This window comes from Felis catus, chromosome B4 (genome assembly GCF_018350175.1).
Source record: "Felis catus isolate Fca126 chromosome B4, F.catus_Fca126_mat1.0, whole genome shotgun sequence".
NCBI classification, from domain to species: Eukaryota; Metazoa; Chordata; class Mammalia; order Carnivora; family Felidae; genus Felis; species Felis catus.
In genome coordinates, this window is record NC_058374.1 from 117,018,825 (window position 1) to 117,038,184 (window position 19,360).

Below are 19,360 nucleotides of genomic sequence, written 5' to 3' on the forward strand. Positions count from 1 at the left end.
CGATGGACATTTGAGTTATTTCCATAATTTGTTGATAATGCTGCTATAAACATTGGGGTGCATGTATCCCTTTGAATCAGTATTTCTGTATCCTTTGGGTAAACTAGTAATGCAATTGCTGGATGGTAAGGTAATTCTATTTTTAACTTTTTGAGGAACCTCCATACTGTTTTTCAGAGTGGCTGCATCAGTTTGCATTCCCACCAACAGAGTAAAAGGGCTCCCCTTTCTCTGCCTCCTCACTAACATCTGTTGTTTCCTGTGTTGTGAATTTTGGCCATTCTGACAGATGCGACGTGATATTATAGTTTTGTATTTCCCTGATGATGAGTGATGTTGAACATCTTTTCATGTGTCTGTTAGCCATCTGTAAGTCTTCTTTGGAAAAATGTCTATTCATGTTTTCTGCCCATTTTTAACTGAATTATTTATTTTTTGCATGTTCAGTTTTATAAGTTCTTTATATATTTTGAATACTAACCCTTTATCAGATGTGGAATTTAAGAAACAAAACAGATGAGGGGCTCTTGGGTGGCCTAGTCGGTTAAGCACTCAACTTTGGCTCAGGTCACGATCTCGTGGTTTGTGGGTTCAAGCCCCATGCCAGGCTCTGTGCTGACACCTCAGAGACTGGAGCCTGCTTTGGATTCTGTGTCTCCCTCTCTCTCTGCTTCTTTCCCACTTGCGCGCCCTCTCTCTCTCAAATAAGAAAAACATTAAAAAAAAAAAAAAAAAAGAAACAGATGAACACAGTGGGGTGGGGTGGGGTGGGGGATGAGAGGCAAGCCAGGAAACAGATTCTTAAATATAGAGAATAAACTGAGGGTTGATAGAGGGAAGGTGGGCCGGGATGGGTTAAATAGGTGATGGGTATTAAATAAGGCACTTGTGATGAACACTGGGTGTTATGTAAGTGATGAATCACTAAATTCTACACCTCAAACTAACATTACACTGCATGTTAACAAACTGGAATTTAAATAAAAACTTGAAATAAAAAATATAAAATCTTTATTTAAAAAAGATAACCTTTGAAAATAAAATGCAGGCAGAAATAAGGGCTCGGGAAATAAAGCAACTGAGAGATTTTTTTTCTTTAAGTGTTTCTGTGACTATGTAAGTAATATATACACTGATTTCTGAACATTTGGGGGGAAAAAAAGAAAAAAAATCAAAATAACCCATAATCATATCACCCATGAGAGCCACCATTAACATTTTGACATATTTCTTTTGAGAAAGAGGAAAAGAGAATTCAGACAAGTTAGGAATGGAGTATAACCAGGTGTATAGATAAAATCAACCAATAGGAGAATACTTACTAGTACTTAATGAAACTAAAACAAGACATGAATGGTTCCTAAGAAAATATAAATAACATCAGTTGACTCAAGAATAAATAGCAGAAAACCTGAATAGATCTCTAACTATGAAAAACACTGCAAACATTTGCAGAAACTTAATTCCATGAGATAAATATCACTACAATCCCCATTTTGGAAAATGGGGAAATTCGAAAGGCTACATGTCAAGAAATTAGCAGAGCTGGAACTTGTCAATAGCTCCCATTATTGCAATCACCATACTCTAAGAGGTCTGGACCCCAACAAGAAAAAGCTCATCCTATGGTAGGGAAGTCATTTAACCATCAGTAACCCAGCACCGAATCTGTGCTAGGCACTGTTCTGAGTGTAGGCAATGTGAAGATGAATAAGCATGCTATGGTCCCTGTGCTCAAGAAGTTTCCAGTTGAGTCCAGACAGACAAATAATTATACAGACTACACTGCAACATGCTAATTGTTATAATAGAGATAGAAAAAAAAAAAGTGTGGTCAGAGCTCAGAAGCAGTGATGCCATGGGAGACAGGGAAGAGCTCCTATTGAAAGTTCCATTTGAACTGGCCCTAGAAAGGTAGGCAGAGAAAGGAGAGAAAGAAGGCATTCCATACAGAGGGAGCAGCAGTTGCAGAGGTAAAATGCTATAGATAGTTGACTTCTTCATGAAATCTTTCTTTCAAAAACAACGCAAAGAGACACTGGGCTGCTTTTGACAGAGGGCAGCATCCTTTCCCTATTCCATCATGACAAAAACTGCTGTTAGTTCATGTTAAAATGGTAGTGATATTTGGCAAAAATCTACTATATTCTTCCTTAATGAGTTGTCAGAGATTCTGCCATGCCATTTGTCTTCTAAGCAACGTATTATGAAGGCTGTCAGTAAAGAGTAAAGATGAGGATAAACAATGTATTCAGCAGTCAGCAGGGGGCTGAGAATCTGTTCATTCAGAATCAGCAGGGGGCTGTGGGAAAATGTCTATTCTTTAAGCAAGACTATGAAGGACTACCATTCAAAAGAGACGGTAGGTTTGTAAGAAGCTAAGAAAGTCTTCCTCTAATTTAAACTCCCAGGAGCTTTCTGTGGCCCTCTGCTTACAGACGGAGGATGAAATGAAGCATAGCAGACATTCTGATATAAGAGTGATCTTAATTTGACCACTCACCAAAACCTAATTCAGAGACTGACAGATGAATCTGATACTATACAGAAGGTTATGTGTATGGGTAATTAAGTTGACAGTCACATATGTCAAAATAATTCACACTCAGTCTGCAGTATAGGAATTTCACTGTCTTAGTGAGGCTATTAACTATGCGGGTAATTAAGAATTAAAATTGCTTGTTTGTTTTTCCTGAAGTTCTTACAGTTTGGGTTAGAAAAGCAAAGGAACAAAGTTTAGAAAATGACAGATTTGGGCTCTGAGACTTATTCCTTGTGGGACTTTGAATAGGTTGCTTAGCAACTCTAGCTAATAATACCTACTTCACAGACTCGCTGTAAGGATTAAATGAGATAATATATGTAAAGGGTTGGCATGTAAGTATTCAATAAATTGCAGTCATAATGATGCTGCTGCTGGCTTAAATATTATTATTACATAGATTCAAGGACAGTCTAAACTTTTCTCTGAACACAGTATGTTCTGATAGGAAGAAGAAAATTTGTATTAAACATAACTATTGATAAATTAATTATATTATGAATAAAAATTATTGTGCTGATAAATTTTATCTCGTACTGTCACTAATATGATCTAACCTGTTATCTATAATCAAGCAGAAACAGAACCAGTTTTAGTTCCCCTTCTTAATTTATCACATTTCTAATTGCTCTACTACACTTTAAGAATCTAGGTGTAAGTATTAGCAGCATTGAAAAATATCATTTTTCAGTTTATCATTTTAAAACAGTCATAGTTTACTGCTGAATGTTCTCAACATACATGGTAAACTGAAAGGTTTAACCTACTAGAAACTTATTGTTACTTAAACTGAAAAGTGATTCTGTCCTTTATTTGAGAGGATAAAGGGTTACTCTCCTGTGATTGAAACAATAGTTACCACCCAAGGGATATTATTTATTATAATGTTCATTTTCTCCCGTTATTAATTTAAACTATTAGAGAAAAACAGTAATGTATTGAAGCTGACAATGTCCTTAAAATGACCTATTTCAATTCCTCAATTTGATGCAAAACTAAGCCTGGCATTTAACCAAATACTAAGTGTGATACTTTTAACATTTTTGTTTTCAGAATTGCAGCATCTATAAATAATATACCCTATAATTGCTAGAAGTAAATAATATAACTAATCTGGTATGAAATAAACCTGACTTCTTCTAACTTGACTGGTTCTCACACCTAAGGATAAATATCAGCTATTTGGAACATTGTAAATAACATTCAGTGCTTCATTTCTACAGTTCTTTAAATAACAGCCCACATTATTTTGGTAATACATGGAAACATTGTCTAATGCCTGAAAAGTTACAAGTGGTACTCAAACTCCCTCATTTTAGGTGTTGGATAGATAGCATCGGATGCAGAATATTTGACTTTGGGAAATTTTACACGTTTCCTGGAATACAATTAATAGTTTTCTCAAATACTTGTCTATATTGTCTTGTTCACAGTAACTACATTACATATTGGTCAACAAGATCAAATAATTTTTTAACAGGAGATACTCTTTCAGTCTGAGAATAACACAGAATGGGTTTTTCCTGCAAAAACAGTTGATGTCTATCTATAAAACCTGCAGTAATTATCACAAAAAACTAAAATAGACTTTTTAACCCTATACTTCAACAATTTTTCACCCATACGCACTCAGTCATGCATGTAAAGCTGTCATTTCCAATCTAGACCTTTTCTGATTAGTCTTAGCTATTCTGAAGCAATGCAAATGAGAGTGATTATGTTATTGCTGTTGGGGCAATTAAATGCTCTATTTGTTTACTACTGAAAGCCCAACTGATCTGACACACAGTCAAGTTACAAATAGTTCTGTGTCTGATATTAATGAATGCCCATAATGCAGTTTTCCAAAGTTATTTCTTCACAGTTAAAATGACAGAACTTTCTATGAAAATCCTTCCCCTCTAAATCAGTGGTTCTCAACTAGGGGGAACTTTGCCTTCCAGAAGACATTTGGAAGTGTCCAAACGCATTTTTGATTGTCACAACCAGGAGAAGAGGAACGATACTATTATCTAACGGATAGAGGCCAGGGATGCTGCTAAACATCATACAATGTACAGGTCAGGACATCCTCCCACCTCCCCCACCCCCCCACGCCCCCGCTACCACCCCAATGAAGAATTATCTGATCCAAAATATCAATAGTTTAAAAGTTCTGGGGGTGGATGATGGCGATGGTTGTACAACAATGTGAGTGCACTTAATGCCAATTAACTCTACACTTAAAAATAGTTAACATGGTAAATTTTATGTTTTGTATATTTTACCGCAGTTAAAAAAAAATCAATAGCGCTGAGACTAAGAGCAAACAGGAGAAGGGATTTCTAGATGGAGAGAATATCAAGTGTAAGTACGTGGAGTTGTAAAAAAAAAGTGTGGCCTGTGATTCAAAGGCAAGTGTTGTGGTTTGTGGGACAGAATGGAAAGAGATGAAGTTGGAGAGAAACTTTGGAAAGGAGTTTGTTTTAGGCTGCTAGTAATTGGGAACCATCCAAGGTTGGCTAGCAACAGAATAGTATGTCCAGACTTTCATTTTGTTTGGGAGGATGGAGCTTAGAGATACCTCTGGCAAAAGGTGGGTAACAGATAAAAAGGTAGACTAGCAAGTTTTGTTTTTAAAAATTTGAGTCAGTGTAGGGGCACCTGGTTGGCTCAGTCAATTAAGCATCTGACTCTTGGTTTCAGCTCAGGTCATAATCTCATGGTTAGTGAGTTCAAGCACTGTCATTGCAGAGCCTGCTGGGGATTCTCTCTCTCTCTCTCTCTCTCTCTCTCTCTCTCTCTCAAAATAAATAAATAAACCTAAAAAAATTTAAAAAAATGATTCAATGTAAACCTTCAGACTATGAGGAAAGGTGGGAGAGATTGTATGGAACAGAAGACTGTAGGAGAAATTCCATGAGATTTTGTTTTGTTTCCTCTGTGTTCTGCAAACACTGAAGTTTCCTTTGGACACATTAACTTGTTAATGCCTGTGTCCATTAGGAATTTTACTTGAAACTCACCACTGCCACCCCATGGAAGTATGGCAAAGAACAGCAGTATGTTTAAAGTCAATATTTAATGTTGATCATCTAGTTGAGGGCTCCCAGTTTTTTTACCCCCAAAGTCTTTTATTATCTACCTTTCACCACCCCATAACTTGATGCTATGATTTATGAAACTAAAAGACATCATTTACTGACCAATTGCTTTCCCATTTTTATAAATTAGATACATATATAAATGCCAATCAGAGCTTCTGATCCATGATAATCGACCAGTATTTAGAGTTGATTTCATTCTAATCAAAATCAAAGAAGCATGACATTTCAGTCTTATACAGTCTCCATTAGCTAAATGTACAAATGTTTGACTATACTTCGTTAGTTGTTTTGTTTTTTGATAATAAAAATAGTTTGCAAAATCTCAATACTGCCTACAAAGTGATCCAAGTCTCTAAAAACAAAACAAAACAAAACAAAACAAAACAAAACAAAACAAAACAAAACAAAACAAAAACAAAGTGATCCAAGTCTAGGGTTGTATGTTTATAAACCACTGATCTAATCCACTGATTTTCATCAGGGGGTGACTGTGCCCCCCTGGAGGACTTTGGGCAATGTCTGGAGACAGTTTTGGTTGTCACAACTTGGGGGGGGGGGCAGAATTGCAACTGGCATCTAGTTGGTAGAGGCCAGGGATGCTGCTAAAATACATACATTCTACAATATAGGGACAGACCCCCAACAAGAATTGTTTGGCCCAAAATGTCAATAGTACCAAGGTTGAAAACTCTGATCTAGTTTAGTCCCTCTATTGTATAAATTAAAAAAATGAGACCCAGAATTGTTAAATTCTTCCTTTTATTTCAGAAACCTTACTTTTTTGAGGGAGAGAGAGAGAAAGAGAGAGGGAGAGAGAGAGAGAGAGAGAGAGAGAGAGAAGCACATGTGGGGAGGGGCAAAGAGAGAGGAGAGAGAGAATCTTAAGTAGGTTCCATGCTCAGGGCAGAGCCCTACAGGGGGCTGGATCTGACAACTTTGAGATCATGACCTGAGCCAAAATCGAGAGGCAGAGGCTCAACTGAATGAGCCACCCAGGCACCCCTTGTTTAATTTTTAATTAGACAATGCATTCAAGGATTCCAAAAATAGTACATATATAAAGGTATTTAGGACTTGAACAGACATTTCACCAAAGATATACTAGTGGCCAATAAGCACATGAAAAGATGCTCAACATCATTAGTCATTAGGAAAATGCAAATCAAAACCACAATAAGAAGGTTTTTAAAAATTATTATTAGGATTACTAGAAAGGCTATAGTATAACTTTTTAAAAATTGAAAATAACAGGTGTTGGTGAGAATGTGTAGAAGTTGGGACTCTTGTACATTGCTTATGGGAATGTAAAATGCTGCATTATTGGAAAATGTTGAGTAGTTCTTCAAAAAGTTAAGCACAGAATTACCATATGACCCAACAATTCTTCTTGTAGGCCGATACCCAAAAGAATTTAAATACAGGTTCTCAAACAAATACTTGTGCATGGATGTCCATAGCAGTATTACCCACAATAGCCAAAAAGTAGAAATAACTCAAATGTCCATCAACAGATGCATGGATAAGCAAAATGAGGTTATATATACTCATATATATATATACTCATATATATATACTCATATATATATATATAGCTGAATATTACTCAGCTATTAAAAATAATAAAGCAGTGGTATGTGCTACAATGTGCATACCTTGAAAATATTATAGGAAGTGAAAGAAGCCAGATACAAAAGGTTGCACACTGAATTATACCATTTACTTGTATAAGTTTATTTATTTTGAGAAAGAGCATGATTGGGGTAGAGGCAGAAAGAGAGGAAGAGAGAGAATCCCAAGCAGGCCCTTGTGCTGTCAGCGGGGAGCCCGACTCAGGGCTCAATGCAGAGCTTAAACTCATGAACCATGAGATCATGACCTGAGCCATATCAACAGTCAGATGCCCAGCCAACTAAGCCATCCAGGTGCCCCTATGTGATTCCATTTATATGAAACATCGAAACTAGGTAAATCTAGAGAGACAGAAAACAGATTGGTGGTTGCCAGTGCCTAGGGGGAGGGAGAAATAAGAGGTGACCACTTAATGGGTACAGGATTTTCTTTTGAGGTATTGAAAATGTTTTGGAACTAGATAGAGGTGGTGATTGCAACAATTTTGTGAATATACTAAATGCCACTGAACTGTATAATTTAAAATAGTAAATTTCATGCTTTGTGAATATCAGCTTAATAAAAGGAAGTTAAATATATATATATATATATAGTGAATATATATAGTGAATATATATATAGTGAATATATAGTGAATATATATATAGTGAATATATATATAGTGAATATATATATATATATATATATATATATATATATATATATATAGTGAAAAGCTTATCTTTGTCTGTTTTCAGCCGAGTTCCTACCCATAGGGAACCAGTTTTCTTAGTATCTGAGGAATCTTCCAGTATATTGACGCACAAAGAAACAAATGGATAGATTATCTCCCTCTTTTCTTTCATACAGAGGTAGCACATTATATAAGTTATTCTATGCAGGATTTTCTCAGCAATTTACCTCTGACATGGACACTCTTGAACATCACAGGCCAGTTTATTTAGTGAAATGTTCCTAAAACTGGTTCCTCTGATATTTCCTGGTGATTAGATTCTGATTGTGTGTCTTTTGTAAGAATAGCACAAAAGTGCATCTTCTCATTGCATCTTATCAGGTGGCACACTATTTTGATTTGTCCCATGGCTAACAATGGTCATTTGATCATTGGATTAAGGTGGTACCTGAAAGGCTTTTACCATAAAAGCAATCAATCATATAACATGTGCTATTAAATCTACCGTAAGTGTTTTCAAAGACATTTTCTGCTATCTTATATATTGACTTTTTTTATATAACCTCATGTATATAAATAACTTTTATGTGTCAACTCAGATTTTCTCAGTGTTGTCGTGTCTGGGGTCCTGTCTCTATAGTTACAGACTACTTCATGAGGTCCCAGGTTCCTCCACCTGTGGCTCCTCCCATCACGCTAAACTGAAGCCGGGGAGTTGATTTCCTCACCTCCGCTCTGCCAGGGGATAAGATTGAAGTGGTAGGTAAATTCCCCCTCAGTGCCTCCCTTTGTTGAACTGTTTCAAAGCATAATATTTCAATAAACTTGTCCAGAGACAGCCTGCATGGCCAACCGAGAGTTTCTGTGAAGGAGCTGTGGCCAGCTCATTAATGTAAAACCTAGCATCTGTTTCTCCTTCCGCGTCTTACCTTTTTTCTTTTATGCTTACTGCCCTGGGATTATGCCTGCCAATAAAGCATTCACACTTAAATTTTTTCTTGGGGTCCATTTACAAGGATCATGGGTCTGACACCATGGGAGAAATTTCTTTTCAACCAGAGTAATGGAAACAAGTGTGCTTTTCCTGAATTATTTTTTTTAAATATTATGGAAATTGGATTATGTAACCAATCATATTTCTCTTTGCTAGGACGCCATAAAGTTTAGAGACAAATGTACAGCCCACCTCTAGCCAGTGCATAAGGCAATATGGCGTAAATGTCTGTATTCCAATCTTTTTTTTTTTTTTAAGTTTATTTTGAGAGAGTACGCACACACGTGCGAGTAGGGAATGGGCAGAGAGGGAGAGAAAACATCCCAAGCAGGCTCCGTGCTGTCAGCACAGAGCCCAAGGCGGGCTCAATCTCACAAACCTTGAGATTATGATCTGAGCTGAAATCAAGAGTCAGAGGCTCAACCCCCTGGGCCACATCCAAAGTGTTACCGATTACTACAAATGCCTCCATACACATTTAAACCTCAATTCCAACACCATTTTCTTAAGGCCGCAAAAACAAAAAGACAAAAAAACAAAAACAAAACCCATCAATGCTCAAAGTGTTTACTCTCCAAGAAACGCATTTAGTATTTCAGATCAGAGAAAGGTAAAAGTCTGCATCTGGAAAAAACAAATGAGATTGTGATCAATACTGTTACATCAGAAGGATAAAAGACTGCGACTGCGTCGGGTTTCTGGTGGCAATGCAAAAGAAATAGATCTATAGGGAGGCCACCACACCATATTCTAGACTCAATTTGACCTCATCTTAACTATATTCTGTACTTCACTTTCTTTGGTGAGTTTCACCCTGGTCTAGTCTTGCTTCTCGCATTCCCTTTAAAGTGGGTTGAAATGAGCATTACAGAACAGAGAAGGAGACTGTGGCAGAGGGGCGCCCAAATCACAGAATCTGTGGGAAAGCGAACAGGAAACTCAAGAGCCCAAACCCCGTTCTCACAGCTGTGAAAGGACTAGCTGGTGAGAAATCACGTCCGCTGTACAGAGTACACAGCATTTCTCAGTGGAACTGACAAGGCAGGTGAGCAAGGAGAAACCCCCGCCCGCCTCACTGGAGAGTTTCCCTAGCAAGGGCCCTGGAGCAAGTGGGGCTACAGAAGTTTCCCACAGGGCTGTGCGCGGCGCGGAAGGCTCAAACACTCACGCTACCGCTGGTTGCCAGGGGACACTTCACAGCCATCTCCTCCAATCAGGACTCATCTCTCTGTGCCCAATCACAGAAGCCAAGAGAGCTGTAGTCGGAGGTGAAAGGTCACGCTGCTGTTTGGCGGCCATTTCTCTGGAGGCTCCGCGATTCGCGCCGAACTGTAGCTACTCCAGTCACGAGGGACGGACGACAGCTGGGTCGGCGGCGAGTGGCCTGCAGCATTTGCTTATAGTCGCGATGGTAAGCAGGAAGAAAGCGACCGGAGTGGAAGAGCCAAGGGAGAGCGGGTGACCGGCCTCGCCGGGCCCGGGGCTTGGTTCGCTCGGTTCCCATTCATCCGCGTGGGGAGCCGCGCACCCGGTCGCCTGCCTCTTTCTCCCTGCTCTGCGAATCTGAGGCGCGCGCTCTCCTTCCGATGCCCTTCCCTCCCCAGAAGTGCCCCTGACCCCATGCCCCTGTTCGTTTGAATGTGAGCCTGAGGTACTTTGCTGTCTGGGACCACAGGGTCGAGGTAAAGATGAAGCGGTCTTTATGCCCCACTTATCCCACTCCAAAATCGGCTTTACTTTCCATCATGTTGGGATTCCTGGCCCTGCAGCCCACTGGAACACAGAGTGCAGGCTTTGGAGCATTCATTTGTTTGTTTAGCAAAAAAAATTTTGAGCGCGCGCTACCAGATACTGTCTAGGCGCTAGAGTATAAGGTGAAAAGTATTGAGGCGGATCCTGCCCTAGCTTTACTCAGTCGGGTGTGAGAGATAGACTTTAATCAAATAACATAAACATGTAATTACAAATAATGTGAAGTACTGAGAAGAGAGCAAACAGGATGCTGAGAGGGTGCAAGATGGTACGTTAGAAGACAGGTCAGGGATGGCATCCCTGGTAGGATTTCACTAACTAAATAGGAAATAGGAAATCCAGCCCCTTAAAGAGGAAACGTGTACGAAGCACGGGGAGCACGAGCATATGGGCCCCAAGGCTGGAAAGAAAGCTTGACCAGTTGGAAAAATTGGCCGAAAGCTACACCGCTTGAAGAACATGGTTATGAGATAGGATGGGGAAGACCCTTAGGTGGTGTTAAGAGGTGTGGATTCTACTTCAAGTGCAATTGAAAGCCAGGGAAGCATTTTAAGTAGAGATATCACATGATAAAGATAATACTTATGTGCATAAGTTGGAGAAAGATCAGAGTGAAAACTGGAAACCCATTAGGAGGTTATTGCAGTAGCTCCCATGTTCTTTGAGATTACACTGCATATGCTTATCTTAGAGGGGTTTAGTAGCCAAGTTCCTTGGTTCTTTTCTTTCTTTGGGCTGATGGGTGAGCAGATGAGAGAAGGAAAAGTCTGAATTCACTGGGAGATACTACTACTGGTTTGTTGAATAAAAACTATCGATTGCCCATATGTAGCCCGGAGGCTTTACTAAGTCAAATAAGACCCAGCAGACCACCTAGCTCCTGGATTCAAGTGAAAGACTGAAATGTCATCTGCCCCCTCCTTACCTCTGTAGCCTCCTATTTGGGACTCTGACATCACTGGATTGTTTGTCCCTGAGATCGACTTGTTGCTTCACTCTTTACTCCTTTTACATAGGTAGCCTCTTGTATCTAGAACAGCCCTTTCTCCCTCTAGAAATACCTCTCATCCTTTAGAACGGAAGCATTACTTTGGGCAACCTCTCCTTTTGACTTTGGATTGACTGGTACCCTTACACATGCTATCTCTTCTTACTATATTGCAGTGCAATACCTATTTGTATGTGTTTTGCCTCTCCCCCTCCCAGTGTGAGCTTCTTGAGGACAAGGACTATAGTCTACATTATTTTTTTCACAGCGTTTACTTTGTTTTTTTATAGTCTGGAACAATGAGTGATGTATAGTAGGTATTCATTGTTTAAGGGAATACTGAATGAAATTGCCTAACTGGGTATTTAAATTTCTCATATGCTCTTCAACAAATAAAAGTGAAAATTAATGCAGTAAGTGAGAGTCAAGAGCTTGCTTTATTTCGATACCATAAAATATTGGTGATTTCGGTAGAGGGGAGTAAGTAATGAAAACTGAGCTAAGGAAAAATAACTGATTGAGATCTTTTTTTATTCTTTGTGCAGAGTTTGCCCCTCAATCCCAAACCTTTCCTGAATGGATTAACAGGAAAGCCAGTAATGGTGAAACTTAAGTGGGGAATGGAGTACAAAGGCTACCTGGTATCTGTAGATGGCTATATGAACATGCAGGTAAGCTAAGGAGATAAGGATCATTAAATTATATTTATTTTGCTTTACCTTAACTCCTCAAGGGCTTATAAGAATACAGTCAACTAAATTGATGAACATAAAACAAAATTCAAGAAAAAAAAGTCAAGGTCAAGAAGGCTGTTATAATTGTGATAAACTGTGTACAAGACCTGTTAAACCAAAATTCAGCCATAGAATTGACTTCTAGTGGTTAAAATAAAAAGAACTCAGATACTTGATTCATAGTGGTATAAAGGAAACAAATGGTTTTTTTGGTTTTTGGGGGGGTTTTGTTTTTGCAGAACAAACAAAACTCTCCAAGCATTTAGCTCTGAAAGACATTTTTCAAGTGACATTTTTAAGTCTTTTAATGAATGCTAAAGACACAAAATCAAAGTAATTCAATAAAAGTATTTCTTGAGGGAGAGGATAGGCCAAGCCAAAGGAATTGTTGAACTGACTGCATGTGTGTTAAGCTAGCTTCTGTAAATGTTTAGGACAGGATTTTTTTGTTTTTGTAATTGAGGTAAAACATATGTAACGTAAAATTTACCATTTTAACCATTTTCAAGTATAGAACTCTTGTGACATTAAGTACATTCACATTATGGTATATCCATCACCATTATCCATTTCTAAAACTCTTATATCATCCCCAACTGAAACTATACCCATTAAAAGATAACTCCCCATTTCCTCTAACCCCTGGTAAACATTATTCTTTCTGTTTTCATTCTGGGTACCTCATATAAATAGAATCCTACAACATTTGTCCTTTTGTATCTGGCTTATTTCATTTAGCATAATGTTTTCGAGGTTCATCCATGTTGTAGCATTTATCAGAGTTTCATTCCTTTTTGTGACTGAAATAATATTCCATTGTATGTATATACCACATGTTAATCCATTCTTCTATTGGTGGACATTTGAATTGTTTTCCACCTTTTGGCCTTTGTAGTACAATGAACATGGTTATATAAATATTTGTTAGAGGTTCTGCTTTCACTTCTTTTGGATATGTATCCAGAAGTGGAATGATTGGATATAAAGTAATGCTTTGTTTAGTTTTTTGAGAAACTGCCATACTATTTTAGCAAAACATAAAGGATCAGTTTCTCCACATCCTCACCAATATTTGTTACTTTCCGTTTTGATAATGGCTAAAGAGAGTAAAATAATCTCATTGTTTTGATAATCATTTCCCTGATGATTAGTGATATTGTGATCTTTGTGTGCTTATGGCAATTTATACATCTTTGGAGAAATGCTTGTTCATGCCCTTTGCCCATTTAAAAACTGGGATGTTTTGTTTCTTTGTTACTTTTGTTTCTTTGTTACTTTGTAGTAGTTTACAGCCAGGTTTTTGATGAAAGAGTTTGAAATTATATCTTCCTGATTTTAAAGGTAGCTGGTCAGTCCAATCATGACTGTAAGTATTCCAAACTGGTATTTCTTGTAGGAAGAGTATTAACAGGGGCACCTGTAGGCAAAAAGAGCTGAGATTTTCCTTAATTCAAGAGGTTACCACTTGAACAGATGATGCTTAGGTCCCCAAAGTTCTTGTAGAGCATGGTTTTGGCCTGGATAATTCCTCAAGCAGGAATCATTTACCAAGGCCATAGAAAAATCTGAAGAGTAATACCAGTCTGTTGAAATGTTCCAGACTTAAATAGTGGTAGTGATTACACAACTTTATGAATATATTAAAAACCACTTGGGGGCGCCTGGGTGATTCAGTACAGGTCACAATCTTAGGGTTTTTGAGTTTGAGCCCTACATTGAGCTCTCAGCACAGAGCCCACTTTGAAGCCTCTGTCTCCCTCTCTCTCTGCCCCTTCCCACTGTCAAAAAATAAACATTTAATTTTTTTTTTTTAACGTTTATTTATTTTTGAGACAGAGAGAGACAGAGCATGAACAACGGGGGAGGGTCAGAGAGAGGGAGACGCAGAATCTGAAACAGGCTTCAGGCTCTGAGCTGTCAGCACAGAGCCCCATGAAGGGCTCAAACTCACGGACCGTGAGATCATGACCTGAGCCGAAGTTGGCCGCTTAACCGACTGAGCCACCCAGGCGCCCCAAAAAATAAACATTTAAAAAAATTCGGGGTGAGGGGGAAAAACCCACTGACTTGTATCCTGTAAAAGTGAATTTTATGCTGTGGGCATATATCTCATTAAAAGAAAGAAGTAGAGAATACCCACAGAATATTTGGTTTTAGAAGTAATGTAGTTCCTAGTGAGCCTACCAGAGTTGTGAAGTGTATCTGAATAATTACAACCACGTTAATGAGGCTTTTGAGTTTGTTTATTGAATGAAAATTTATTGACTGCACATTACGTGCCTGGCTGTGTGAATATACCAATGAACAAAACAAAGTCCCTACTTTGAAGGAGTTTATGTTTTAGTAGTGGGAGATGGTAATATAATGTGATATCAGGTAATAATAGATGCTATGGAGAAAAAGAAAGCAGAAACATAGTGTGCAGTGTTAGATAGAGAGCCAGGGAAAGCTCTGAGGAAGTAAATTTAATCCGAAAACGGAATTGAGTGAGGAACTGAAGAGAGTATCTGAAGAAAATGCATCTCAGTTTGAGGGAACAGCAAGTACCTGGGCTTTGTGGCAGGAACTTGTTTGTTGTGTTTCGGGCATGGCAAGAAATCCAAAGCAGAATGACTTAGAATGATAGAAGAATGGAATGGTAGTCATAGAGGACTTTTCACGTGATTGTGATTTGTAAAAGTTACAAATAAAGTTTTTTACCTATATGTGGAAGGAAACCTAAACTTTTTGACGTAAAGTTAGAAATAATAGTTTCCTGAAATAACTATAAATTATGGTTACTCTGAATTGTTTAACTTTCTCTTAAGAACTTATTTCTGTTTATTAGCACATAATTTTTTAAAATTTTTACTCAGTTCTTTGGTTTGATTGTTGACTAATATAAAAGTATTAGATATTTTAGCTATAGATTTTGTACCCATTGGGTTCTTCAATGTGCTATGGTGTTATTACTCAGTTAATACCTGGTTCCTTAGAACTGAATTTTTGGAAAGCATTTAAATCACAACTTATTCATAAATTGGAGACTGTCTTCCTTGACATGCTGTTTTAATGTCTAATACAAAGGAGTGTTACATAACTGAGAGATTTAAAAACTTACATTGAAACAAGCTTTATTATATATTCTATATCCATCGATGTTAACTTTACTGAATGTTTATATGAAACCCAAAAGTACTACAGTGGTAAAAGAAAGCTAATATCCTGTTAATTATAGATAAATGTGAGTTGTTGGTATAGAAAGGTTTCAGTTAATAAGTTGTCTCACCAGTATTACCTAACATTTTAGGTAGTGTTACACTATTTTTCTCCTGTATTATTATACTAATATACTTTCTTTTTATTTAAAGCTTGCAAACACAGAAGAATACATAGATGGAGCATTGTCTGGACATTTGGGTGAAGTTTTAATAAGGTAACAAGAATAGTAGTATATGTAAGGAGTTACTAGTGAGCACTAGAAATCCCTGTTTTAAATTAGTGTCTCAATTTCAGAATTACTTTCTTTAAGTCACTATTAACATAATATTCTACAGTTAGACTTAAAGAGTTTTGAAACCCTTAAACTTGTCAAAGAAGATGGAAATTTTTTGGAGTTACCCTTAAGATTTTTCTAGTGTTGATACTAAACTTTCTAGCTCTTGGTGTAACCTTTTTCAGTGATTTAGGTGGAAGAGATTGGTTTTGAATTTTAGTTGGGTCTGGCTGCTATTAGGGATTTTCACTATATTCATTTTGAAATAGCTTCACACCTTCAAATTTGAATCATTACCTTTGGAAGATCATAAAGATACCATTTCATAATATCTACTTGGTAAATAAGTGCCATGTGCTTTTGCAAAACTTTTTTTTAAAAAAGAAAGAAATGATGCATTGTAAATTGTAAATATTGTAAATATCTAACAATAGTAATTCAGATCTTAATGTGGTTTCCGGTTGGAACAACAAAATGGACTGTTTTTCTATTTACAGGTGTAATAATGTCCTTTATATCAGGGGTGTTGAAGAAGAGGAAGAAGATGGGGAAATGAGAGAATAGCATCTTTTGTGGGGAATTTTTTTTATATATATTTCTAGACAATAAACTTTTTTTTTTCAATTTGTCTTGTGAACTATTCCTATTCAGATATTTAAACGCAGAGCTCAAATGTTGAAACAGTTGAAAGATTATTCACAGAATTAATGCTTTAAAAGACACTCAACTTCATTCAAGTTGGTTTTCTTTTATAAGCTCAGTATTCTTTTTTTTTTTTTCTATAGGGAGACAATTATATGCTTAATAAACACTTATGAAGGTGAATTTCAGTGCTTTTCTTGTAATACTATATTAACTGAGACCTTTTAAAACAACTTTCTTTTAAAGTTATTGAACCACTTTTGTCATGTATAAAGTTAAATATTTCCTTAGAATTAATGTATACTGTTTCATTTTACTAGTAGTCAACAAATTACCTGTTAATTTAAGTTTTAAACTCCTCAAAACCATTTAGATGTTTTAGAGTTATACACTGTTAAAATGTATACTCCACAGTGATAAAATGTACACTATGAACTGTGGACTGGTTGAAAACAAATTAGATCATTTAAAGTCCTAGATTGTCAGAGAATGCCATTATTGCACTTTAATGGTCATTCACCACATTGTTAACGCAATGTTAAAGGAATGTAACATAAAGTAATATAAGTTAAAGTACACTTTGGATGTGTAGCTCCAACTGGGATAACCCAAAGATATAAATGTTTAGCTTATGGTATACTACTTAGGATATGGTAATAAAAGCCTTCAACAAAAGAAAATAACTCCCATTGCCAGTCCTATAACCACGAGAATAAGTGCCTGTCTTCCTTAAATTGGTTAGGCCAGCATATGGGGCAGAATATTGCCATTACTGAAAACCAAAATCTACAAAATGCCTAAAACATTCTGGCAGTAAATGTCTTAGTGCACTTATTCAAGTGAAAAAATACTCTTCCTCTAGTGATTTTGTTCTTGTATCCTTGACCAAAAGTAGTTCATGTTTGTTACCAGATGGAGGTTTTGAACGATAGGTAAGTCTTCTGCCCAGCTGAAACAAAATAAACAATACTTACTATTTTTCATCATACTATTTTCTATTGAATTATAAGTAAAATAACATTCACTTGATTTTTCCCAGGAATTACATGGCTCAAAATAGTAAAAAAAAAAAAAAATCAGTTACAAAGGGATTGATAACCTAATGGGTGTCCAACATGCTAGGCAAAATTACATAATAAATAGAGCACCATAGTGTGCAAGAGACAGAGCAGTTAGGTTTTATGCGAAGTTGGGTGATTTAGGTAAAGTCATCAAAAAGCGTATGTTTCACAATCAGCAAAACTAAAAGGCTACCAGTGGAATGGGAGAAGATATTTGCAAGTGACATATCAGATAAAGGGTTAGTATCCAAAATCTATAAAGAACTTCTCAAACTCAACACCCAAAAAACAAATAATCCAGTGAAGAAATGGGCAAAAGACATGAATAGACACTTCTCTAAAGAAGACATCTAGATGGCCAACCGACACATGAATAAATGCTCAACATGACTTATCATCAAGGAAATACAAATCAAAACCATAATGAGATACCACTTCACACCTGTCAGAATGACTAACATTAACAACTCAGGCAAAAACAGATGTTGGCAAGGATGTGGAGAAAGAGGATCTCTTTTGCACTGCTGGTGGGAATGCAAACTGGTGCAGCCACTCTGGAAAACAGTACGGAGTTTCCTCAAAAAATTAAAAATAGAACTACCCTATAACCCAGCAATTGCACTACTAGGTATTTATCCAAGGGATACAGGTATATGCTGTTTCGAAGGGGCACATGCACCCCAAGGTTTATAGCAGCACTATCAACATAGCCAAAGTATGGAAAGAGCCCAAATGTTCATTGATGGATGAAGATGTGGTATATATATATACAATGGAGTATTACTCAGCAATCAAAAAAAATGAAATCTGGTGCCTGCGTGGCTCAGTCAGTTACGCATCCGACTTCAGCTCAGGTCATGATCTCGCAGTTCGTGAGTTTGAGCCCTGCGTTGGGCACTGTGCTAACAGCTCAGAGCCTGGAGCCTACTTCAGATTCTGTGTCTCCCTCTCTCTGACCCTCCTCTGCTCTTTCAAAAGTAAATAAACATTAAAAAAAATTTTTTTTTAAATGAAATCTTGCCATTTGCAACTACATGGATGGAACTAGAGGGTATTATGCTAAGCGAAATTAAAGACAAATATATGACTTCACTCATATGAGGACTTTAATATACAAAACATGAACATAAGGGAAGGGAAGCAAAAATAATACAAAAGCAGGGAGGGGGACAAAAACATAAAAGACTTAAATATGGAGAACAAACATGGTTACTAGAGGGGTTGTGGGAGGGGGATGGGCTAAATGGGTAAGGGGTATTAAGGAATCCACTGAAACCATGTTGCACTATAAGCTAACTAACTGGAATGTAAATTAAAAAAATAAAAATTAACAAATTTTAATAATGAAAAAAATCGTATGTTTCAGATAGGGCTAGCCTAGAAAAGCACCATATTTGAGGCCAACATTGCACTTCTCAGTAAGTGCCATAGCCGGTTTCTCCCCCATTGGTTAGAAGAGATCACTTTCCTTGGCTGAATACCAATTGATTGGCATTTAAAAATCCTGTTAGATAAAAATGTGAGGAAACCATGTACATCTTCTTAAACATTAGTAATCATGTCGGCTCTTAGATAAACCTTACAAATGCGAGGAGTGTGGGAAGGGCTTCTGTCGGTGTTTCACCAGGAGAAGCTTAGGGAAACCTTCGGTTTGTACCTATTCATTCCTTCTAAGGCATTGGCTCAAGTATATCAATTATTCTTCTCTTTTAGTCTCCTTTTTTCCTCCTTTATTTTGTTTTGCTTCTGTATCTGAATTTGTGTAAATTAAATGGATGAGAAAA

General features: G+C 37.2%; 2 protein-coding genes across 2 annotated transcripts in view; one reads left to right on the plus strand and one right to left on the minus strand.

Annotated features, from left to right (window-relative positions):
• The first annotated feature begins 1,503 nt into the window (after positions 1–1,503).
• On the plus strand, positions 1,504–16,497 carry SNRPF (small nuclear ribonucleoprotein polypeptide F). The gene is made up of 5 exons (XM_006933937.5): positions 1,504–1,628; positions 9,966–10,335; positions 12,210–12,335; positions 15,749–15,813; positions 16,371–16,497. The coding sequence occupies exons 1-5, from the start codon at positions 1,504–1,506 to the stop codon at positions 16,435–16,437; spliced, it is 753 nt and encodes a 250-aa protein (XP_006933999.2). The 3' UTR covers positions 16,438–16,497.
• Positions 16,498–16,572: 75 nt separating this feature from the next.
• Positions 16,573–19,360, minus strand: part of CCDC38 (coiled-coil domain containing 38) — a 56,943-nt gene continuing 54,155 nt past the window's right edge. The window contains exon 16 of the mRNA XM_011284160.4: positions 16,573–17,464. Within this exon, the coding sequence (XP_011282462.3) occupies positions 17,351–17,464 (114 nt within the window). The 3' untranslated portion in view covers positions 16,573–17,350. The remainder of the gene's footprint in view (positions 17,465–19,360) is intronic.